This window comes from Phodopus roborovskii, unplaced genomic scaffold, assembly GCF_943737965.1.
Source record: "Phodopus roborovskii unplaced genomic scaffold, PHOROB, whole genome shotgun sequence".
Lineage (NCBI taxonomy): Eukaryota > Metazoa > Chordata > Mammalia > Rodentia > Cricetidae > Phodopus > Phodopus roborovskii.
The window spans coordinates 24,317,534-24,342,856 of record NW_026125052.1 but is presented as its reverse complement, the minus strand read 5'-3'; the positions used below and the strand labels follow the sequence as shown (position 1 = coordinate 24,342,856).

Sequence of the window (25,323 nt, the reverse complement as noted above, 5' to 3'; positions counted from 1 at the left end):
AATGTGTTCCTTTAATATTCTGGTCATGTCTATGGATTCTGGGTTGCTCAAAAAGGTTTAATGGAAGCCAGGCCTGGTGGTACAGGCCTGTAGTCACAGCTACTCGGAAATATGAAGGGAGATGATTCCAAGTGCAGTTGGATGTGTAAGTTAGCAAGACCCCATCTCAAAGGTGAAAATAATTTTTTTTTTTAAAAAAAAGCTAGTTGGAATTGGGAATGTGGCTCAATTAGTAGAATGCTTGCCTAGTACACACACCACACACACACACACACACACACACACACACACACACACACACACATGCAGATACCCTAGGTATTCCCAGGAGAATGAGGGCAGGGGTAGAGCTGGCAGGATGGAGGGGAGAAACTTGGGCCAAGTCACAAAGGCTTGAGAGTCTGCAGCATCACTAGGAAAGGAGTTATAGCAATGACAGAGATGTGAGCCGACCTGGATCAGGAAGAACAGTGAGGTTCTTGCGGAGTGAGATGGCGCATGCCTGGGAGTCCCAAAGACCCATGGTTGAAGATCCTGAAAGATACAAGATGATTGACTATGGAAGAGAAAGTTCACAGCTAACATCCTCAGTCCATAAAAGCGAAACAAATTGATGTGCTAGCTTTTTGTGGATTTGACAAATTTCCTGAAGAAATCAGCATGAAGGAGGAAGATCTCAGTGTTGGGTAGGTCAGCTGCATCATCTCTGAGCCTGATGAGCGTTGCAGTGTCAATGTGTCACAGTTGAGACAGTCATCATGGCGAGGGGTGAGCCGAAGTGTAAATATGTTCATCTCATCATCAGGATGCAGAAAGAGAAGGGGAGAGAAATATCACGAGTTAGGTATCTTCAACATAAGTGCTTTGGGGGAACCATCCCAGATTAAAAAAAATTGGTCCGATATGAACATGAAAGGACTCCCCATAGAAGTCATGAGTGTAAATGCTTGGTCACCATGTAGCTACTGTTTGAGAAGATTATGGAACCTTTAGAAGAAGGAGCCTCAATGATGGACATTGGTCATCTGGGGGAGGGAAGGGTTCATGGCTTCCCTATTGTAATGGACTGTCTCCTCTCAAACTGGGAGCCAAAATAAATCCTTCCCAGCCTTGCTTCTCAGGTGTTTGGTCATAACAATAAGAAAAGAAATGGCTGGCATCACCATTCCTCAGGACAGTGTGTTCACCCAGCAATATCTTCTTCAACAATCAGCTGACATTACCGATTTCCTTTCCGTCCAAATTAATTTGCTCTTCATGACGTTGTGGGGGTCCCAGCTCAAGCTCTTCCCCGCTCAGCCCATACCAGCTAAGTCATTTGCAAGTCATTGGGTCGTTGTGAACACATTTTATGGTGGACTTTATATTTTTCTCCACATTTAGGGTTCCCCATGAGAGGAAAAAGGAGAACAAAAAGCATGAAGACTTTCCAGAAGGCCACCATTCACCCCATGGTCAGACGCTGCAGGACACAGAGGCTGTATGGAGTGCTGGGACCAAAACTAAGGAGTCGGGAGAAGATGCAGCTGCAGAGGAAGGACCTTCTTTCAGCAAAATAGAGCTGCGAAAAGATATGAAAGGTGAGAGCAGGCCAAACCTGGTGTTCTCGTGGGTGTAGGAGGTTTACAAACCAGGACTCTGGAGCTGGGGCTCCTGGCCATGACAGGGGCAAAGCTCGTGTCACAAGACAAGGCTCATACATACATTACATATTAGTATGTAATATATGTAGTGTATTATGTATATTAATGTTACAATACCAAGTCTGCTAAGCTACCACCATCCATGGTGAAATTTTTGGCTCAAAAACTCCACTGCCCATATCACTTGTTTGTTTGTTTGTTTGTTTTTTCCATTGTTCTGACAAAATACCTGAAAAGAGCAGCATAGGAATGCAAAGGCTTATTTTATTATATTTATCTTTAAAAACTTTTTATTCTTTGTGCATTTCATATAAATCTTTGCCATATTCACCCCAACTCCTCTCCCTAACGTTTCCCAGATCTACCCCTTCCAAATTTGTGTCCTCTTAAAAAAATAATCCATGGAGTTCAATTTGTGCAGTCTATACACTCTTGGGTGTGTGGCTACACACCACAGCATGGTCAGCCTTACCAGGGACCACATCCCTAAAGAGAACTAACTTTCCCAGAAACTATCACCTGCCAATAGCTCCTCAGCGAGAGGTGGTACTTCATGCCCACCTCCCCACTGCATGCTGGGATTTTATCTGTTTTGCACATGCACAGTTCTTGTGAATGCTGCCACAACTGCAGTGAGTTTATGTGTGAAACTGCTCTGTTGTGTCTGTAAAACATTTATTCCAAATGTCTGTCACTCTTACTTTTTATTTAGAAACAATCATTTTACATATCAATCCCCCACCCTGCTCCCTTTTCCAACCATCCTCCCATGCCCCCTAACAATCCCCCTACCCATACCCTACCCGCTCCCCAAGGATAGTGAGACCTTCCATTGGGGATCATCAAAATCTGTTACATCATTTGGGGGAGGGCCTGAATAGTATCTGGCTCCCAAAGTCCATTTGTGCAGTAGGGATAAATACTGGTTCCACTGTTAGATGTCCCATAGACTGCCTAAGCCTCCTAACTGGCACCCACATTCAGAGGCCTTGGTTCAGTCCAATGCTGGTTCCCATGCTTTATGACTGGGGTCTCTGTGCTCTCACTAGGTCAGGTCATCTGTTACTGGGGGTTTCTCCAGCACACTTTTGACTCCTTTGCTCATTCCTCCTCCCTCTCTACAACTGGATTCCAGGAGTTTGGCTCAGTGCTTAGTTGTGGGTACCTGCTTCTGCTTCTATCAGCTACTGGGTGAAGGTTCTAGAATGGCATTTAAGGTAGTCATCATTCTCATTATATGGGAAGGATATCAAAGGCGGCCTCTCCACTATTGCCTAGATTCCTTGTTAGGGTCATCTTTGTGGATCTGTGAACATTTCCCTAGTGCCAGATTTCTCTTTAAACTTATACTGGCTCCCTCTATTAAGGTATCTCTCTCTGTGTCTTTTTGTTTGTTTTGGTTGGTTGGTTTTTTTGGTTTTATTTTGTTTTGTTTTCTCTCTCCTCTATATCTCCCCTGTCACTCTTACAATATTCTTGTCCTCTTTTCCATGATGATCCTTGAGCCTTGGGAGGAGGGGTATAATATAGATGTTCCATTTAGGACTAAGCACTTCAAACTGTTAACATTATGTTAACATTAACTGGGTAGAGGCCTCTGTGTTAATTATCTACTACAAAACAAAACAAAAAATACCTTCTCTGATGAGAATTCATAGATGCAGTATGGTGATACATCCTTAGGAGTTGATCTAATCGTATGTCCATTTAGTATAATAATAGTATGTTCTCTTTTAGGGTCCATTATCTGTATAGACACAGATTCTTGGCCTGATAACAGTGCCCATGTATGAGTTTCATCTTGTAGAGTGGGACTTAAATCCAAGCATAGAGTGGCTGGTTACTCTGATGATGTTCACCCCACTACTGCACCAGTGGGCATGCATGTCTTGGTAGACCAGTTGTCATAGCTCACAGGGTTCACAGCTTGGTAAGAGTGATGGTTACTTTTCTTCTAAGTAGCATGTAGAACACCTTTTAATACTATACGAGTCAATAGGGATGAAATTTATATCTTGACTATACCAATAACAGTGTCAAGCTTTTGTTGGGTAGGCCTTGGGTCTTAGGATGTTGGTGCCATTATTGTACCAGTGTGTAGGTAGAGTTTCTCTGTGTCATGGCATCCACTCCCAAATAACCACACAGGGACTTATTTTTAATTTTAAAGGCTTGGCTGATAGCTCAGACTTGTTACTAACTAGCTCTTACATGTAAATATGTTTTCTTATTTGTTAATGAATAAAGCCTTGTTGGCCAATAGGAGAGAAAGCTAGTCAGGACAAGGAGACAAGGAAGATTCTGGGATAGATGAAAGACAGGTAATGCCATGTGGCAGAATGTAGATTAATATACATGGGCTAATTTAAAATGTCTTTCACCTTGCACCTCCTGTTTCCTCTCTGTGTCTAGCTGGCAACTCCTCAGACTCAGCTCTTCTTCCCAGCTTCCTCCTAGTCCAGCTCTTCCACTCAATCACTTCCTGCCCAGCTATAAGCCAATCAGCTCTTTATTAACCAAGGGGAGTAATACATATTTACAGTATACAAAGATTCTTTCACAACACCAGTAAGCATATCTTGCCAGGCTGGTTCTTAATACAGTTCAAAGAGTTCATAGCTAGTCACGATTTTACATAATTTAAGCAAATTCCCAGGGAGAGGATCTGACAGAAGTGTGTGAAGCTTAGGCTTTGGCCAGGGGTCAACAACTCTTTGTCCCCTACTTCGCTTTTGCATGTATAGATTTGGGTTCCTCCATGCTGAGTGGAGCTTCTAAAGCTAGTGAGGCTCATATCCGAATCCCAGACATATTCCCATAAAAAGAGAAGCTACTAGCCAATGAGAGTTCTCTTCAAGAGTGAAGAACAAATCTAGCCTAGTGCCAACAGTAGGTGTCTTCAGAGCCACAGAAATGGTGTTGTAACTGATATGCATAATGGCAGCCAAGATGAAGACATGTCACAGTACATTCTTTTTCTACTCTTGCAAACTCTACTTTTTAATACAGTGGGGTTTTATTCACTCATTCATGTATTTATCTTCAAGACAATGGTTCTACTTATTTATGCATCTGTAGACATGGTCTCACATATCACAGGTTGGACTTTCACTCACTGTGTAGCAGAGGATGACCTTGAACTCCAGATTCAGATCCTCCTACTTCTACTTCTGGAGTGCAGGGGAGACAGCTATCTACCAGCAGATCAAGTTTACAGTGGGGATCAAACCTGGGGCTCTCTGGATCCTAGACAAGCACTCTAGCCACTGATGTACCAAGTGAGACATACCCCAGTTCCTTTAGCAGATTCTCCTTTCTCCCCCCTTTTGTCCCTTCCTTTGAGCCCCCTGTTATCTACCCAAAGAATTACTTTTGCACCAAAGACAAGGACTTTCTACCCTGGTGTTATCCACATTGCCTAAGCTGAGAGAGCTTGGGAGAGGCAAGCTGTCTTCACATTATCAGGTCTTCCACTAGCTAAACTCTCAGCAAATGCATAATGGATCTGCTAAATGGACCTCAATGATAGAGAGACAAACCAGGAGGTGTTTTTAAGGTCAATAGCTGCCTGTGGCCCTCATTTACAATCTGAAAGACAGAGGTCTCCTGGTCACGAACATGAAGCTAATAGTGCTAAAGAGATTGACAAAACTCATTTGCCAAATTTTCCCAATGATCTCCAGCGCCCCAGTCACAGTATCCAAGACAAGTTCACTTCATGCAGACACAGCATACTTTTTGGAATCTTACAGTTTTGATCCCCAGAAAAAAATCCTCATTGCAGTGACATTTCAGTCAGTGAGAGCTATGACCACACAACCCTGATAAGGAAGAGCTTAGAAAGTCAATCTCTTGCCAAGCCGGCTGTACTGCCTAGTCCTCGAGGAGAACTGTAAGGGCAGCAAAAAACGAGAGATGACTGGCATTCAACAAAGGAGGAAGGAAAAGGAGCGGATCCCCTTTTCCTTGGGATAAAAGCTTTGGCTTTAAATCGGAGAAAGTGAGGTCATCAGAGCTTCGAAGGTGATGCTCGCATCAAAGGCTCCCCCATCTCCTGTTAGTCACCCCCTGAGGGTCTCTGGTGAGCCCCCAGCTTTCCCAGATAGCACATGTATCCCTATTGATTCTCTTCCAGCTTTCCTGCCTCCCCAGTGTATCTTTCTCTCCAATTGTTTGGACCCCTCTAGCTTTCTCATCTCTTACTATTAGCTGCGTGACAGGAACTTCAGACGGAGTCTCAAACGGAAACCACATTCTGGCTTTCACTCAGCAAATACTTGCTTAGCACCCACTGTGCATCAGGCATTGTTCCAAGAACAGACAACATTCTGGAGTCTAAAACCAAGAAAAAAAAAAAAAAAAAGGTCAAAGTCGTGGAAAGAATGTATTATCCAGTCTCCTAGCCATCCCTGTCTCTTCAGAGAACAGTTCTGTGGGTGGGGGATCTGAGTATCCTTTCCGTCCATGGGTGGTCCTATCTGGGCCAAGTAAATCTTCTCAGGCAGTTGGCACTCACTCCCTCCAAAAAGTAGTGTTTGGGGAACGTTTATTCTTGAGCCTGAGTTCAAAATCTAGTTGCCGCGCCCCTTTCAAGGCTGTGCGTTTCTTATTCTCCTCCCACGTGGAAGTGATTAGACTTCTCTTCCAGCTGGGGGTGTCCTCCCACTTCTGACCCTAAACGCTCAGGAAATTACAAAGCAAGGTTCCAATGGATGCTTTTGCCAGAACCAGGCAGGTTTCCATGTCTGCCAACTCTCTCTCAATCTCCATCTTGCAAGCCTGATATACTGTGAAGGAGGAGAAGTGGGAGCCTGGTGGCTTGCAGGCTTTAGGGCTGATGAGGGGCAGAAGCAAGATTGGCTTTCCTTACGTAGTAAGGCACCTAGAGAAATGTTAGTATTTCAAATGGAATTGGTGTGTGTGTGTGTGTGTGTGAGAGAGAGAGAGAGAGAGAGAGAGAGTCAGGCATGTTTGAAAAAGAAGTGGGTTTTCTTAGAAATGCATAGTTTCCACAGTCATTTTTGGAATCTAAATGTAGACAAACGGCAGAAATAACAGGTTAAAGAGTCCTCCGTCTTCCTTCATCCAAGAGCTGCGTATTGGATGCAACTGAAACCACAACCTTTGCTCATAATCTGTTTCTGCTAGAGGGTATCAAGGAAAACTTCGGAGACTGTAAATCAAAAGAGCCTGCTCCAATTCATCCAGACTTGGGGAAAACTCATCTTTGAGACCAGCATTGAGTAATAGCACATCCTGTCCAAACATGCTTACTAAGGAAGGCTGGGCGGTTTAGCAGAGCACGACTAATTTTCTGAAAGGAGCAGATCACTGCAAAAAGAAAAGACAGCAGATGGATAGAAGACTCTGTGAGAGTGAAGGATCCTCCACATGCATGTTATGTGGGGATGGGTAATTTGCCTCTGATCTCGGAGACTTGTCTTCTTTGATACAAGCTGGAGTTTGTCAGGCACCAGTTTCTCTCTGTTTCCTAGCCACCTGAGATGTGAGGAATTCTGACCACATATTCCTGAATCCAAGACCTCCATCATGCCTTCCCTGCCATGGTGGACTGTACACTTAAAACTGTGAGCCAAGATAAGTCCTCCCCTTGAGTGCTGTTAGGTTCTGCCACACTTACACTCCACCGCACACTATATTGAGAGTCCGTACTGAAAAAAAGCAATGAAATGTAGAGCATAGTCGAGATAAATAACCATGGGAGAGCAGATAGTGAGGGTCAGGGATGACCAAGTATTATTATCCCTGATTCATACAAAAAAAGAAAATCCCAATATGACAAGAGACTTTTCTGAGTTCACAGCACAGGCAACTAGAGCACAGCATCTCTCTGCTTCCAAGGACCCATAGTGTCTGCTGTATGGAACACCCATGGCCTTGAATGAGGCACCATTTAGAATCAACCACTGAAATAGTCTATTCACAAACACAGCCTTCCATCTCCTGGCACAACCAAAGAGAACCCAGATATTAACCAAACTCTTTAGTTTCTCCCTCCCCTGTTGTTGTCGTCATTGTCATTGTGTGTGTGTGTGTGTGTGTGATGTGTGTGAGAGTATGAATGTGTGGATGTGTGTGTATGAGTGTGTGTATATGAGAGGATGTATGTGTGTGATGTGTATGAGTGTATGAATAAGTGTGTGTAAGTGTGTGTATGAGAGCATGTGTGTGTGATGTGTGTGAGTATATGAGTGTGTATATGTATGTGATATGTGTGAGTATATGAGTGTGTGTGATGTGTGTGAGTATATGAGTGTGTGTATGTGTGTGATGTGTGTGAGTATATGAGTGTGTGTGTGATGTGTGTGAGTATATGAGTGTGTGTGTGTGATGTGTGTGAGTATATGAGTGCAGATGTGTGAGTGTGTTTGAGAGCATTGTGTGTGTGTGTGTGTGTGTGATGTGTGTAGATGTGTGTTGTGCTGTCAGCTCTTTCTTCTGACTCTACCTCATTTAACAAAGTAGCAGGGTTTAGCATCAGACGTGGTTTGTCCCAGTTTATATTTTCCAGGAAAGAAGAGGTCTGGTGCCAATGAGCCTTTTTCTGTAAACTAGTGGTAGAACAGTGACCAACTGCACACTGTAGGAAATGTAGAGACTGGACTCCCAGCTCCATTGGTTTCCAATGTGAACCCTGGCCAAGTCCTTTAACTTCTCTCTGTTATCACTTCTCCCCACTGTAACAGAGTCCTCTCGACACAAAGTAAATGACCACACACTTGGTGGATTAAAACATCTGCTAATTATGTCAGTTTTTACGGGTCAGGAAACTTGGCAAAGCTTAACTCGCTCCTGCCCTTGGCATCTCCTTGTGATTCTCCGTTCTTGGCAAAACCCATTTCTTTGCAGACTTAGAACTCATGGTGACTTGTCTCTTGGAAGCTTTGAACCCAAGACTATTTCTGGGGACTCAGGGAATTAGGTCAGTCCTGTTCGTTTGTTTGTTTTTATTTTCTGGGTATGAGTGTTTTGTCTGCTTGTAGCCACGAGTACCATATGTGTGTGGCGCCTTTGGGGGCCAGAAAAGGACATCAGGTCTCCTGAAACTGGCGTTGCAGATGGTTCTTAGCTACCACATGGGTTCTAGGAAACAAATTGTGTCCTCTGGAAAAGCAACAAGTGCTCTTAGTCAGTGAGCCATTTCCCTGCCCCATAAGTTCTTCCTTAATCATTTTACAGACAACTGATGAGGTTCTTTAACTACAAAACCCCTTCCTCTTTTCCATGAGTACTATAGCCATGGCAATGCTGGCTCATCATATTCACCAGCCCAGGTCACATCCTAGGACTTGTACCATAGGGTATTAGAATCTTACTCATCCTAGTATTCTGCCTGTCAGACACTATACAATGAAGATTCAGGTTCCCGTCTCATATGGCCATTCTGAATACTACCATGCTAGGAGCTGGGGGATTCAAACAATATTCACATAAAACTTGTTTTCAGAGAAATCACAAGCCAGGCTGGCAATTTCTGCATGGTGTCCAGCACTTGGGAGGTAGACAGCAGAGAATCAGATGTTACACAGTTGGTTACACAGAGAGTTTGAGGCCAGCCTGGCTTACTTGAAATAGCCCGGAAAGTAACAATATCAACATTAAATTGAAACAGTGTTTCTCTGGCATTGACAGCTTTCCCTCAGTGCCAAAGTTGGTGAGAAGCATTAAGGCTTTAATATAGCCAAATGAATTTTTGATATAAAAAATGTTTTCTTGGAATATGGGAGCCACTGTCAGAAATATTGTGCTGACAACAGTAGAATTCTGCGGTTCATAGCGTTATTATTTCCACCCTTAAAAGCCCCTGGTTTGGCTTATAGCTGGTAGTCAGAGAAGCAACTGTTTGGCTGCTGGAGTCTGCATAGAGAAGTCGGTTCTAACCTGGTGGTGTATGAGCCCTGTGGCGAAGGTTGAAGTCCTGGGAAGTTTGTCCATCCAAAGCCCTACACAGCAAAGTTCAGAAGCAATGAGCATGGGCGCACCTTCCCACTGAACTCTTTGAAAGCTCCTCGGGAGGCTCCACCACACTCCCAGGACTGAGAGTTGCTACTCTAGCCATTGGGATTTCACTGCCCCTGTCCTGAACACTACAATCCCTATAAAATAGTTCCAAAGGGTTGTGGAGATGGTTCAGTCCATAAAGGACTTGCCTTGAGAAGATGAAAACCTGAGTTCAGGCCCCAGGGAACCCACATAAAACTGCAGAAGGGCTAGGAGTGGTGGTTCACACTTAGACTCGCAGCACTGGGGATGTCCAGACAAGAGGGTCCCTAAAGCTTGCCCACCAGCCATCCTGGCCTAATGGATGGGCTTCAAGCAAGCGAGAGACCCTGTCTCAAAGGTGATGGAGAGCCAAATATGGCACTCAGCGTTGTCCTCTGGCCTCCATAGACATGGGCATGGTGACTCATGCAGAAAAGCTAATGTACATTTATGTGGCCTCTGCTACATAGTGAGGCCCTTTCTCAAAAAAACAAATAAACAACAATAACAACAGCAGAAACAAAAACAAACAAACAAAAACACCAAGAGGCATGGGTGTGCAGGTCAGAGGTAGAGCGCTCGCCAAGTATGCATGGGGCCCAGTTCAGTCTCCAACAGTGTCTCTTTTCTCTTAAGAGGAAAAGAACAGTTCAGAAGAAGGCTATTTTTACTTTAAAGGACTCAGTTAAGTAGGAAGATGCCCTTTTCTGTGCCCAAAGAGAAGTATTTTCAGCATCAAGGGCATGGGATTAATTTTGAGGTTATAAACACATTTTAAAAATTTTTTTCCAGGTCTCTATGAGTATGTGTTATCTCCAGGGCTTAATCCCTTCCAGATAATGGTCCCCTGCATCTTCCCCTCCTCTTTCCCCTACCCTGACTAAAGATGGAATTTAAAATTACACAAATGTCCTGGTTATCTCACTAAAATACCGAACAACACAGAGTCCGCCGTCTCCTCCACTTCCCTGTGCCTCCTCTCATCCCTCCAGCCCCCATCTTTCGCTCAAGAGTACATCCTGATCTGGGTGCAGCTGAGCCTGTTCCCTGCTAAATGGATACACCCTGAGTCCAGCTGTGCCAGCTGGAAAAGCAGACACTTACTGGCTACGGAGGCTTCAGCAAAGCTTTGAGAAGCTGGACTCCCCTTTTAAGATAATGCTGGGCTAGTAGAAGCTGTTTGAGATGTAAAGTCACATGTCCTCTGGTGCCTGGGGTCTGAAGGGGAAGCCCATCCCTTCATAGCACACACTTCTGCAAAGTCCTGGGAGTCATGGGGGAGGCGGGGTGGAGAGGGAAGGGGGAGGGAGAAAAGCAGAGTTTCTGCTCAGACAGCCATTGTCACAGACCTCTCCCCATGCACATGTTCCCCAAACCCCACTAAACCATGGTAGCTCACCACCACTTTACCAATAAATGTTCAGAGCTGGGGAGATGGCTGTCAGTAACGTTTTTATATCTAATTTGGGTTTCTAAAGGGAACTTGGGTGAAGTTTACTTCTTTCTCTGTCTTTAATCATTTGAGAAATTCAAGACTTCCAATCAGCAACATGCAGGAGGTGTTGAGGAAGGACGTAGCCCACAGCACCCTGGCTAAGAAAGCACACAGCAGACCAGACCCTTCTCGACAGCAGCTCCTTCCATCGAAGGAAAGGAAATGCACAAACATTTGCTAAGAGCAGGACTGGCCCTTAGAGGAAACCTCCAGAGAAAATCTAAGGGACACAATACCCTGACTTACCAAATGGTGTTCACATGCAGGAGAATGAATAACCCTCTCCTGCTTTCTTGGGAGGTGGAATACACCTAGGGGCCTCATGAATCTTGGGGATCCTAAGAAGACACAGAAATCCTGGCTGTAGTGTTCTGCAAGGCTTCCTTGTCCCAGATGTTTTGAATGTTGGATCACCTAGGACACTGCTTCATGGGGGTCTTGCCTGATCAAACCATGTTAATCTGGAAGGAATCCATAGCTTTTCATTTTCTGTGGAAACAAAAACAGAAATCTTTTTCCCCAGTAACCTGCCCTTAGACTTAAATTTGGAGTCAAAGCATTTTTAAAATATGTAAATTGGATTAATTCAGCAGCACTAATAATCAAGTATATTGTAGCAACTGTTGTTCCTTCCTTAGTAATTGAGCAATTCAAAGACAACTCAATAGCATACAGTATCCAGACTCTGTGTATTTTCCATTTTTAAGTGGCCTTTTTATTACTCTATTTCTTTTTTTCATTTATTGAGACAGGGTTCCTCTGTGTAACTTTGGCTGCTCTGGAATTCACTCTGTATACCAGTTTCACTTAGACATCACAGATTTGTTTGCCTCTGCCTCCAAAGTACTGAAGTTAAAGAAGGTGTGTGCCACCAACCCAGCTACTCTTTCTTTCTATTTTTTAACCACTTTATCCTGTTTCTTTTTCTCTCCCAAACCTATGTATATTTAAAAACACACTGTAAACCATTAGAGGCTTTTCTTAACCTGAATCTGTCTTTACTGTAAATCTTTATCTTTTTCTGGCCATGAGTCTTTTGTTATCTGCTAAACATTGTTAAAATGAAAGCCACAGCTGTTTTAGCCAGTCTGTCTTAGATGGTGGGGGTACATTACCGCCAGCACTGAGAGCTGTGGTCACCCCCTTGGTCTATCTATGCTGCCATCAAGCAGCATGCTGCTGGCTTGGAGATGAGGTCACTGACATTGCCAGCTCTTGTACACACCATTGTTAGCAGGGTTTGCCACTTATGCAGAGCCAGGAAACCTCCCTTAAAGGAGCTGCGCAAATCTCTGCTTGTCTCTAGCAAATCAGAGCCCATCAGAGAAAAATGCTGCTACCAAGAAGACTTGTTTGTCTCTGTTACTTTGTTTTTAAAATCCTTTCTTAAGCTTTTGTTAAGTTTTAAGTGGAACTTCTTAGTACCCACATTGCAGGCACCATTTTGTTTCCAGTAGCTTTTCCGCCAGCCTGGTCCCAGAGCCACGTCAGCCCCAAATAACACACAGAGACACTATATTAGATATAAAGCTGTTGACCTGTTACTAGTGTTTCTTATTGGCTAGCTCTGTCTTAAATATTAACCCATTTCTATTCATATAAGTGTTTCCACATGGTCTTATCTTACTGGAGAGAGGGTCTGGACCTCTTCCCTCCAGTCTCTACATCTTGATTCTTCTACTACATCTCCCAGAATCCTCCTTGTCTTCTAGTCCCACCTATCTTGACTTGCTATTTGCCAACAGTGCTTTGTTCATTATCCAATAATAGAAATATATTTACAGAAGGACATCTCCCATTAAAGGACTATGACAATGAAAGTGTTCTTTCTAGGATTTAGGATCCTTTATCATGTTTTTAATATAAAGGATCTTCGGGAATAGAGAGGTGGCTCAGGAGGTAAAGAGTTTGCTCTGAAAACATGCATCCTTGACTCCAGATTCCCAGCACTCATATAAAAAGCCAGGTGCAACAGCAGGCAGCAATAATCCCAGCACTATTGAGGCAGAGACCTGTAGCTTCCCGGAGGTTGCTGAAGTGATGAATAGCAGCTGAAGAATGACAGCCAAGGTTACCCTCTGATGTCAACACATATCCACACACCACACACAATACACCTGCATGCACACACACACACACTTTAAGATGGAACTTTACTATCTACAAGAAAAGTTTTATTGAAACACAATTAAGTATGCGCATCAGTGCGTGCACACTCGAAAGCATTCATGTTGACATCAGGCATCTTCCTCAGTCACTCAGCCTCGTTTTCTGATAGTCTCTCACTGAACTTAGAGCTTACCCATATAGCCAGCCCAGCTGGCCAGCCAGCCCTCAAGATCATCCTTTATCTGCCTTCCAAGTACAGGGATCACAACCGTGTGCCACCACCACATCTGGCTTTTTAAATGTAAGTTCTGGGGATCAAACTCTGGTCTTTGTAAAGTCCATAGCAAACACTTTACTGAATGAGCTACCTCCCCAGCTCCAACCAAAGCCACAGCTGCACTCAATAGCCATGCTGTATAGCTGGAACAAAAAAAAAAAAAAAAAAAAAAAAACCTACACGGTCAACAAATCCTAAAGTGTTTACCATCTGGCCTTTGTGGAGAAAGTTTGTCACCTTCTGTGATAAGATAGGAGAATTCTGCATCTGTGCAATGAAATGAAGGGTTTACACATTGACTCCTTAATTGACCTGATTAAGCAGTCATGCTGGGGCCAATGATGTTCTCTACTCAGTTAAATCCCTGCAGTGAGGATCCACTCACACAGCTTGAGCAGAGTGGATTCCTAGTGATAGACCTGGCCAAGCGAATTGCCCACAATCCTCATCACACTCTTAGCATCACCTAGAGATCACACAGCACCCAGTGTTTATTAGCCGGGGTCCTCTAAAGGGATATATGATACATATATCAAAGGGGGATTTATTAGCTTGGCTAAAAGACATGGTCCTGTTTATTAGCTTGGTCCTGTTAGTCCAACGATGGCTGTCTCACAGTGGAGATACCAAAAATACAATAGTTGTTCAGTCCATGAGGCTGAATGTCTCAGCAGCCCCAACAGAGCACTGAAGGCCTGCAGAGCTGCTGGTCGTCAGTATGTATCAGAACCCCCACACACACACACACAAAAATAGGTTCTAATGTTGGAGAAGGAATGTCCCCACCACAGGCTACATGAACTTGCCTGCCAGAGTGCAAGCAAGCAGGTAGAAAGCAGTTTCATTTTGCCATGCCCATCTGGACTGCCACCAGAGGGTGTCACCCACATTTAGGGTCAACATTCCTGCTTGAAATAATCTGATCAAGAAAGCAAGCCCCCCACAGTAGTGCCAAGTGGCTCTTGGCAGAGGGTGTATTGTCCTCTCTTGTGCCTGTGGTCACACACCACAGAATTAACCCCATACATGCTAGGAAAGAAACAAGCACCAGATCGGGGGGATCCCGGAATACAGCTTTTTAATTCTCACTTGTCCAAAACAGAGTGGAGGCTGCCGACCCCTCTGGGACCTGTGAATTCACCTCTAATCTCCTCTGGTCTGAGTGACAGCAAGGCTACTGGGCTAAGCTGCGAATTGTCTCCTCCAACAGCAAAGAGCTTCAGGATATACGATGTGAGTCCTCTTTCTTCTCCTAACCTGTTGCAGAAGGAGAAGATGTGTCCCCACAGAAGGGTGAGCTGAGAAAATGAAGCACAGTGGCTGGGTGGGGGGTGGGGGGGGCCAGAGGGACAGGAGTAAGTGGCTTTGCCTCACCAGGATCCCCACCGGCCTGCCATTGTATCAGATTAGAGAGAAACGAACCCCTACAGGTGTGAAAATGGTACTGCAAGGCCTTCCCTGGGGATCCTTTAGAAGAAGAAACTCCCATATGACGTTCTGAGGTCCCTGATGGCATTTTCCACCCCTGGACACTTCCATTTTGCCTCATTGCCCTGAGTTTCTGCTCTGTGTGTGTGTGTGTGTGTGTGTGTGTGTGTGTGTGCGCGCGCGTGTGCGCACACGTGCGCATGCTACATAAGGTGTTATGGGTTTGCTCTTTGCCTCTTGATACCCTAGAGGCCTGATTTTTCCTACCACTAATGGGTTAATTGATTTCCCCAAAGGTAATGGGCCCATGTCACTTTCTGAGAAATATGTTCATCCAACACTTCAGAGTTATTCTGAATCTTTAATCCCTAATACAGAAAATCCAAATCCAACTGCTCACTTGGATGACAAATATCTTTGGGGAACTTCCTACACTGTGTGTAATCCATAAAATACTGATGCTGATCACAAGAACCTTAGGGTCTAATCGGCATAGGTTCAAATAGCAAGACATCAGCAGTAAGTCACATAGAGACAGAGACCCTTTGAGAGGATGCTGTGGGAGTTCTGAGGAAAACCAGCTCTGTTAAGAGTTCGGAACAGTCTCCAGAGGAAGTGGTAAGTTATTGGAAGCAAAAATCAGAGTCTTAGAAGATAAATGGGAGTAGGGGAGAAGGCAAGAGAACGATAGAGGTTGGAGAACAAGCAGAAGAGAGGTAAGCTTAGGCCCTGGAACAAAAAAAGGATGATGGTGAATGACAGTGGTGATGGGGGAAGATGATGGTGACAGCGAGGCTTTTAAGGAAAGTCCAAACGACAAATTGGGGTAAATAGCAGAGCTGGTGGTGAGAGATGGAAGGCTCGCTCACTGCGAGAGTTCCACATGAGGTCAACTCTGGTCAGAGAAGATGAGGTTGCCTCAGGTGGATCTGAGGTCCATCACCAACAAGCTGTGGCTCTCCATGGTGAGGCTGAAAATGGCCTTCCTTTGAAGGTGTCACTGCCCTACAGTTACATGCAGACACTTAAATCTGACGCCATAGGAGGTAACAAGACTGAGAAAGCCCCACCTTCCACCTTGCTGAGCCTCAGTCTCCCCCTCTGGGAAGGCAGAGGCTTGACTCCTGAGACCCTGCTGGCCTCTGATGTCTGTCAGCTCCTCTATCCTGCTGCCAGGGTGACTGTCTCACTCCCTATCTGGTTTCTTTCTGGTCAGTACTGGAAGGGACAAAAACACTGTCCTATTTCTAGCTATGTGGGAGGCAGGATGTGGTTTAACTCCCTCACTGGGACCAAGTTCCTGTGGTAAATCCAACCTCCCACTCCTCCGCACACCCTTACCCAGCCCAGAGCCACCAGCCACCAACCTCAGGCCATATCCCTGGCTCTCTGGAAACAAAGAAATCAAGATGTGGATAGAGATAGCAATTGCTAGGAGTCCTCCACTCACAAGGAAGCCAAGAATTCCTGGGAAAAGTCCCCTGCTGGGGGTCCAGGACACTATCCCAGTGGTCATACATGGGCAGATCACGAGGGGTTGCACACACACACACACGCACACACACACACACACACACACACACACACACACACGGTGTTGTCAAGGAAGAATTTGGGACCTGCTGACAGTCCAAAGGGGCAGGGCAAGAAGAGAGAAATGAGACGAGGACCATACGGGCAGAAACTAGGGGAACCACGGGGACCAGGCCTATTAGTTATTTTTCTAGTAGCTGTGACTTAATACCCGATGTCCCGATGTAAGCAACGTGTGCAAAGCAGGCTTGTTTTGGCTCACAGTTCAAGGGTGAGAAAAGCATGGTGGCAAGAGCATGAAGCAACGATGCTCCTTTGATGCCTTTCTTTTTATTCGCTCCATAACCCTATCCCCACAGAACGGCGCCACGCCCATGCAGGATGGGTCTTCCCATTTCACTTAGTCTAATCTGGACAATGCCTCGCTCATATGGCCAGGATTTGTTGCCATGGCGATGTTAAATCCCATCAAGTAAACAAGACTAGCCATCACAAGAAGAATCAAAGTGTTGGAAGGCCGGGCACCTGCCAAGACATTCTGTCAATAAAGAACTCTAGCCTTGATTGGGCAGGGGCAACACGGAGGTGCTGCCAGGGAAGGTTCACATATTGGAGGATCCACGGGACACTCAGGCTGCTGTGCCCTTAGTGGAAAATCAAGGAGCCCCCCCCCCCTCTCTCTTTCGGTTTTTTTTTTTTTTTTTTTTTTTTTTTTTGAGTCAGGATCTCACCATGTAACTGGTTAGCCTAGAACTCTTCATGTACACCAGGCTACCTCAAACTCAGATGTGCCTGCCTCTGCCTCCTCTTTTCTTACAGAGGGAAGGTGAGAGACACATGGCCCACCAGATCTTGCATTTGAGAAGTCTGGTTTCCACCCCCAGGACACTCAGGATAAGACCTGTGGGGTGTGTGTGTGTGTGTGTGTGTGTGTGTGTGTGTGTGTGTGTGTGTAAACATGTGGAAGTCAGAAGCCAACATTTGGATGTCTTCCTCAATCATTCGTTCCCAGATCTTTTTGAGACAGGGTCCCTGCCTGAAACTAGAGCTTGTTAACTGGGCTAGATTGACTGGTCAGTGAGCTCCAGGAATCCTGTCATTGCATCCCTAGCACCAGCATTACATGTGTGTGTTGGCATAACTGGCTTCGTGTGTGATTGCTGAGGATGCAAACTCAAAACCTCATGCTTGCACACCTCAGGCTCGCACACTTCCTCCTTGCACGGCTTGAGTCCAATGTGTCACTTTTCATCTGAACCATGCCTTATCAAAGCTTGAAAAACTAAAACCTTGTGTTATGATAAAGTTCGAGGGGGACCTTGGCAGATTTCATGGAAGGTGAAGGTGACCAAGGCAGGGGACAAACACGCTAGGCAGACGGGGCTTAGTGAGAAGTTTTATTAGGAAGGGAAAGGGGGAGAGAAAAGAGCTAAAGAGACACAGAGACCGAGAGGATGAAAGAGAAGATGGGGTCAGGAGAAGTCCTGCCTGCCCCAGGGGAACGGCGGGGGAAGAGAGCAGGAAAGTGGGAGATAGAAGAGAAGAGAGGAGAAAGAGAGAGCAGAAAGAGCGGAGAGAGGGGGCAAAGAGCTGGAAAAGAGCATAAGTGGGCGGGGTCTGTCTTTTAAAGGCATCCTTTGCACCTGCACGAACACTAGGCAATCATGGAACCCTGGGCTGACCAGAGTACTGCCTGAGTGCATTCTGCCAGATGACAGGAGTAGACCAACATAATGCCCGAATCCTTACACCCTGGTTGATGTCCCTATGGAGCTGAGTGAAGAGTCAGCAGTGAATTGGCATGGTTCGGGCTGGAACTAGTCAGTGCTCTGGCTCTCCAGGCGCTGTGCTAGATTCCTGGCCAGAAGTGGAGGGCGTGGCTCTTTCCTTTGTCTCTCAAGAGAGCAGAAGGCAAAAGTCAATGAATTTTTTTCTCGTCAACAAGAGGCATGACGACAGCTGTGTGCTGTCGTCTTATGGTACGGTTTGTCTTATGGTATGTCCATGATAACTGGTCCTTTGCAGACACGTATGGCCCGTCTGCCCCAGCAGGGCCCTTTCCGACACCTTATGGACATGAAGGCAGAGAAGAGACTGGCAGGCTGGAAGGAACGCCGTAGCCGCTTTGGTGACATCAGCACGCATAAATGCTATCAGTTTGGACAGATCTTCTCTCCTTTCCAGGCTCTGGCCACGACGGTGAGTTTCCACCGTGGTGAATTTCAAATTAAGTCTGGGGGTGGGCAGGCGGGACACCAGTGCCAAATATCAATTCTTTGCCTTTTTCAGAAGTGTTTCTATCAGTCAGTTCTGGCCCCAATGATGCTGAGTAACAAAAGGACTAAAACTCCGTATCTTAGAATGGCAGGTATCTCTTCTCCTGACTCATAATCTGCAGAAAAGTATACTCCTTCCACTTTTGCTCACTGCCAGGTCACAGAACCGGGGCAGGGGGGGGGGGTTTAGGGGCGGGTTGTAAAGAGTTGCAAATCAGCCTCTCGTCTGCCACTATACATGGTGTCTTGCCTATGGAGAGACAATGACCTGCCAGAGAAGTCCAGTGGAAGATTGGAAGGCAGTGGCTACAGTATCGATGTTCAGAGATGAGATGATTTCAAGGGAAGAAGTAGACTGGAAAGAAGGGACAATTGTCACACACACACACACACAAAAAAAAATCCTGTAATCTGAAGACTTGAGTGTGCCTCTGTGCTACCTGGGAAGCATGATTAAAATGTAGATTCCAGGGACTGAGGAGATTACTTAATGGAATGTGCAAGCAAGAGGGCCTGAGTTCAAACTCACAGGTATCCACATGAAAAGCTTGGCATGGCTCCATCTGTGCCTGTAACCCTAGCTCTGTGGGATGAGAGGGGCAGAAACTGGAGGGTCCCTGGGACATAGCAGTTGCCACTCTAGACAAAGGTTCAGTGAGAGAGAGACCCTATCTCAAGAGAATAAGGTAGAGAATGATAGATCATCCTCCACCCTCTCTGGTCTCTGTATATCCATGTAAATACACACACACACACACACACACACACACACACACACACACACACACACCTCTGGATCTCAAGCTTTCATTATTTTAATTATGCAGAGCATTCTGGTCAGGAGGGGTCTTGTAATTGCCTTCCAAAATGATTATGTATCTATTGCCTTTGTATGTTATTGCTGAGTCAGCCTGCCAGGCATGGTACATATTAAAAATTATACATCTTGGAAGGCACAATGGGGTAAACTTAGGAGGCTGCTGATGGTGCTAAACAAACAGATCCCCAAGCATGGAAGGATCGGGATGTCAAATGTAACTAGACAGAGCCCTCCAGTGCATGCTGGAACCGACTGTTGTACAATTGTGCTAACACTATGCTGATCTGACCATCAGAATCAGCCAGGCAATTGGAAGTGCCAGTAACCAAGTCTTTCTCTGAACAGTTAAAGAAGCTTGCAGTTGAATCCCAGACATCACATCAGCAGGTCTTAAAGCTCCCTAGAGTAACTGACCAACTCATTCTGGTTTTCCCAAGATTGGCATTCACACTTGTCACCACAGTTGCCAACTCTTACCATGTGAATTCCTGAGCCTCACAAAACCCCTAGATCCTTGCTCTAAAAGTAAATATTGCAGCTCCTTGGGACTAGAGCAAACTAGATGGTTTGTCATACTACCCACCAGTGAATCCCATGGGAAGCTGAACTTGGAAACTATTATTCTGCAAACCTTCTAGAAACTAGCCAGATTCCACTTCAGTCCACTGGCCGATATTCTTCAGACACTGTGGTTGTGCCGGACCCAAACTCAAAAATGGAAATCCAAACCCCAACTCTGAAGAGCTTGTATGCTTCCAGAGAAACACTGCCATGAACCAAAATAATATTGCAGATGCAATCGTGATGAGTGGTTAGTAAGAATAGGCATAAACAGATTACTCAGAAGGAGCTAAGACTCATCCATATTAGCACTGCTTTCTGCTAAACATACACACAGACACACACACACACACACACACACACACACACATACACACACACACAGTCTTCCTGCAGAACAAGTCCCTAGAAGCGCATCCCTTCTCCATGGACAGAGACTATCACCCACGTGCTAGAAGGAACAGTGCCCGCCTGCTGTGTCGTGTCACCATAGTGACTTTTCTGTTGCTGAGATAAAACGCATAAGGAAGAAGGAGTTTATTTGGGTTTATGGCTCCAGAGGAAGAGAGTCCATGAATAGCAGTGACATTTGCAGCATGGTGGCATCAGGAAGCTGGCTGATGACATTTTTTCACAAATAGGAAGCAGAAAGAGAGAACAGGAAGTAAATCGGGGCCATAAACTCTCAAAGCCCACCCCCAGTGGTGCACTTCCTCCAGCAAGGCTCCACCTCCTGAAGGCTACACAACCTCCCCAGACAGCACCACTGGAGGATGGGTGCTCAAGTGTATGAGCCTGGGGAGGGGGGCATTTCTCACTCAGACATCACCTGGGTGCAGCATGGAAGACTGTGGGAAGACTTAATTCTCGTACACCCTGCCAAATGAGTGTCACACTTACTCCCCACATAGTACCCAAAGCTAGAAAAGCAGAGTTATTTGTCTGCAACTGTTAGTACTCCAGAACAAAGCCAGGGTTCGAACCTGGGGAAGTTTAACAGGATGCTCCCCTTGACAGCTCCCTTTGGTGATATCAACAGGTACTTTGAATCCCCATGCTTCTTCTCACCGTGATTTGCTTCTGCCTTGTAGGAGATGAGAAGGCTGGTGTTACCCCGAGATCTGCCTGTGAGTTCTCGAATGCAGAGAATAAGTACTTCATCCCTCAGTGACATGACCCTCCAGGATTTACCCCTGTCTCCCTCAGAGCTGGGCTTGGGAAAGGATGACAACCACCATGAAAAAGAGAAATCAGTAAGCCACATTAAAACGCCTTTATTCCCCCCAATAGTTAAAGCAACAAAATATAATGACATGAAATAAAATTGCAAACTGTGTTGTGCTCCTTCACTGTAAGATTTTACTTGAAAAAAAGGTAAGATCTGGGGGCCCAAGACTGTGGAGCCAGCCTAGCAGATGACAGTGTTTAGATAGTCTAAGAAATCACCATATCATGCCCTATGTGGATGGCTCTGGGGGAGGACTGAGCCATCAGGAAATGTAAAAGGCACAGCCAGACCCAGCTCTTCAATAACACTTTCCTAGGAACCCTGAAAACTTAGAGGAGGAGGAGGCCATTCCATGCACCAGAAATCCCACTCTTTGAGCCAATGTTCATCAGCTATCCCCACGGTATTAGATGATCATCGGTGTGGCTAATCACAGAAAGTATCAAATACTGTACTTGAGAGAAAGGGAGACAAAGAGGGGGAGAAAAGAGAGAGAGAGAGGGAGGGAGAGATTCTGCCTCTGCCTCTGCCTCTCCCAGTTCACAGACAGTTCCTCCTTGGCTGGAATGGGGTGGCTCATCTCTACCCTAACTGCAAAGGAAGCCAATAAAGATCATATTGGAAATGTACTGGGAAGCAAGATGTAGTATCAGGAAAAGACGCACAGCTGATGGGAAAGCAATTAAGATCTGGGAAATGTGGTGGTTTATAAACCAGACTATTACAAGGAGAAATGTCTACTTAAGCTCAATGAAAACAAACCTTTTTGTCATTTACAAACACCAATGCTAATGCTGCGCTCCCAAACGAACTCTTCCAACCTAAATAGCTTCCATTTTCTTTGGATGCTTCAAAGCAATATATGCTCATAATAAAAGCTGTTCAAACGTATTTTTAAAGATAATTACCACCAGATCTCAGTATTTGGAGACAATATGTGCTTGTATCAGGAACTTTCCGATCATCTTTCAATGTCTTACCCTCGATGACAGGATGAGTTTCAAGTCATTCACTTCCCAGGTCATCAGTAAAACTACCAGGCCATATGGACACACATCAAATCTCTTACCTCAAAGAAAATTAGAAATAGTTTGTTCTAGAACCCAATGTAACTGGGGTAATTTTCTTTGAGGTAAGAGATTTGATGTGTGTCCATATGGCCTGGTAGTTTTACTGATCTTATAAAGCCACTTCATATCAAAATGCAAAGCTAGCCATAGAGTCAGGCAGTGGTGATACACACCTTTGATTTCAGCAATCATACTGATTGGAGCCATAGAAGCCAGGTGGTGGTGGCACACACCTTTAATCCCAGGAGACAGAGGCACATGGATCTCTGTGAGTCCAAGACCACCCTGGGCTACACAAGAGTCAATCAGTCCTAAAGAGTAACAGAGCTCTCGCCTTTAATCCCAGCACTAGGGAGGTGGAGACAGGCTGGGCAGAGAGAAAGGGATATAAGGTGTAAGGAGGCAGGAGCTCAGAGCATTTGCCTCTGAGGATTCATGAAGCATTGTCCCTAAAGATTCCTGGCTATTTCAGTTTGGTAGAGGTAAGAGCTACTGGCTTGGCTGCTTTGATTTTCTGATCTTTGGCTTAAACCCCAGTATCTGCCTCTGAGTTTTTATTATTTGAGCTACAAATAACTATAGTCAAGAAACACAGATTCAGATAATGCCAAATTCCATACTTCAATCAGTAACAATTTTGTTAAGTTTTTATAGTAATAAAACAAAGAAAACTATAAAGGACTTTCAAATATCTCTGTGGGGATACTGGGTAGGCAGCTGAAAGCATGACTGGGAGATCTCTGCAGTAGGCCTCAGAGGTCATCTCACAAGATTCTCAGTCTGGTGGTTGGGAGAAGCTTGTGGTCTGCCATGACATTCCAACAGGTTTAATTTGCCAGTCATGGAGATGTTAGGTCAGAGAGGAGGGCAAGGAATTGCTACTAAGGGGCTAAATATAGGCCAAGATAAATTATAATTTAGACTCTAGACCTGTAACATTCCAACCCCTCCACATCACTGAAGTTCTATCAGCTAATGAGCCTTGCAGAAGTTTCTGTGCAGTTTGCGGTTCTTGAAGCAGCCTCAGAGCAGGCACAGAACACACTCAGACACCAAATTCTCAGCACAAAGGAGAGTGACTACCCAGGAAGGATGGGGTTGGGGCTACCTCTGGATCAGACAAAGATGACAGCAGATGTTTCGGTAGAGGTAGGTTTTTAAGGAGGAAAGCAGAAGTCTGTGTTAGGATGGGTTGGTGAATCCTGCTTGGACGGGTTAGTCAGTGTAGTCAAGAATAAATTTTGACTGCTGGACCTTGGTGTTTTGATAGTGGACTTTGGAGTTTTAGATGGGCGTAGTGGTGGCTGAATAAGGAAACAGACCTTAGCTTTATGAATGTCATCTAATGGTTTAGCAAGGGAGAGGGAAGGGAGAAGGCCAAGACCTGCCAGCGCCATGTTTGTGATGCTTAAAGCCTGTTAGAGAACCCTGTGGTTCTCGCTAGGAACTTTCCTTAACAATTGTCAGGTCCACTTCTGACTTTTGGGTCCTGAAGGGCATTTCCAGATCCCCTCCCATGTGATGGGAGTTACAGAAGCCACAACCCTCCATTTGCATCTCATCACTGAACCTGGAAAAGTAGTCCATCCTTGGCCTCATTCCAACTTTTGATTGTATCAAGCCTACCACCACCACAAAAGAAGAAAAACGAGGAAGAAAAGAAAAAACACACCACGAAACTATTCCTCTCTCCTCAGTCAACCTTTTCCAGAGATGTATAGACGCCTTTATCTGTAAAAGGCACGCACACACTCACACACACACACCACTACGATGTTGGTTTCTGAATTACATGAGGTGGAAGATACCACAGTTACCCTCCTTTGTGACGCACACACCCTCCTTTGAAGTTCTGTGGAGTCATTTGTCTTCTTGCTTTTCTTCTCACAAGTGTCATCAACACATTCCCTGGTATGCGTTTTTCATCCCTCTTGGCCCAAGGGTTTACAAATGAAAATTCACAAATCTTTTAAATAAAGCTTTATTAGACCACAGACCTGCCCATTTGTTAACACGGTGTCTATTGATGTCTATTGGTGCGACAGAGCTACTTTTCACACTTAACTAGTTGCCAGGAAGACTCCACGGCTCATAGCCTAAAATATTAACTATCTCACCCTTTTTAGAAAAGCTTGCCACACTGTCTTAAGCCAAATTCTACTCCAGTTTCTATGTCTCTTAGCTCTGAATTTTTAAATTAGAATAAATTAAAATATTTTATTTATATTCAATTAATTTTTATCTCTCTTAAGTCTAAAGTCCATGAATATGTCCATCTAAACTTCCTATTTCCAAGTATGAATTCAAGTACCGTCAATACCAGCATTAGCTGAATAACTTCACTTATTGATTCACTTAACTTTGTAACTATACTATGAACCAGGGAGTACTGAGAAGAAAATGAAGGTACATCAACCTAAATGTGCATAGCTAGTGAGTGCCAGATCCAGCTGCTGACCCCAGGAGACGTGATCTCAGCCCCTGTACACTCAGCACTGCGCTATCTTGCATGCCCTGTGATGGTCTCTTTCCCTGATGCACCCTTATGAAGTAGATAACTGGTGAGCAGCACAAGATTCATGGGACTGGCTCAAATGTAGATTAATACAGTTGTATTCGGGGAGAAATCACTTACACTCCGTGCAGACGACCTCCGCAAGTGCCTTCTCCGAGGATCCACACCGGCTGCCCTCCATGACCCTATCGGGAGCGAGAGAGCGAGCCTGTCCCGAACCCCAGACCACATGCCACATGCTCACGTACTCATGGTCAGTGCCACAGGTGTGGCTGGGTGGATCTCTCACTATACTCCATCCTTTGTGTTTCCAACCACTTTTTCCTTACCGACTGAAGCCTCAAACAGAAGGCTCCCATGTGCT

At 45.1% G+C, this 25,323-nt stretch overlaps 1 protein-coding gene across 1 annotated transcript; it reads left to right on the top strand.

The window, feature by feature from the left end:
- Positions 1-660: 660 nt before the first annotated feature.
- On the top strand, positions 661-21,480 carry LOC127221055 (uncharacterized). The gene is made up of 6 exons (XM_051182955.1): positions 661-686; positions 1,384-1,580; positions 3,713-3,719; positions 14,692-14,821; positions 18,515-18,688; positions 21,238-21,480. Exons 1-6 carry the CDS (start codon positions 661-663, stop codon positions 21,466-21,468), a joined length of 765 nt encoding a protein of 254 aa, XP_051038912.1. The 3' UTR covers positions 21,469-21,480.
- Positions 21,481-25,323: the final 3,843 nt, after the last annotated feature.

Coding starts and splice junctions, on each gene's coding strand:
- LOC127221055 (XM_051182955.1), top strand. CDS start 661: ATGAAGGAGGAAGATCTCAGTGTTGG. Junction 687..1,383: donor GAGGAAGATCTCAGTGTTGG/GTAGGTCAGCTG, acceptor CTCCACATTTAG/GGTTCCCCATGAGAGGAAAA. Junction 18,689..21,237: donor TCCAGGCTCTGGCCACGACG/GTGAGTTTCCAC, acceptor TCTGCCTTGTAG/GAGATGAGAAGGCTGGTGTT.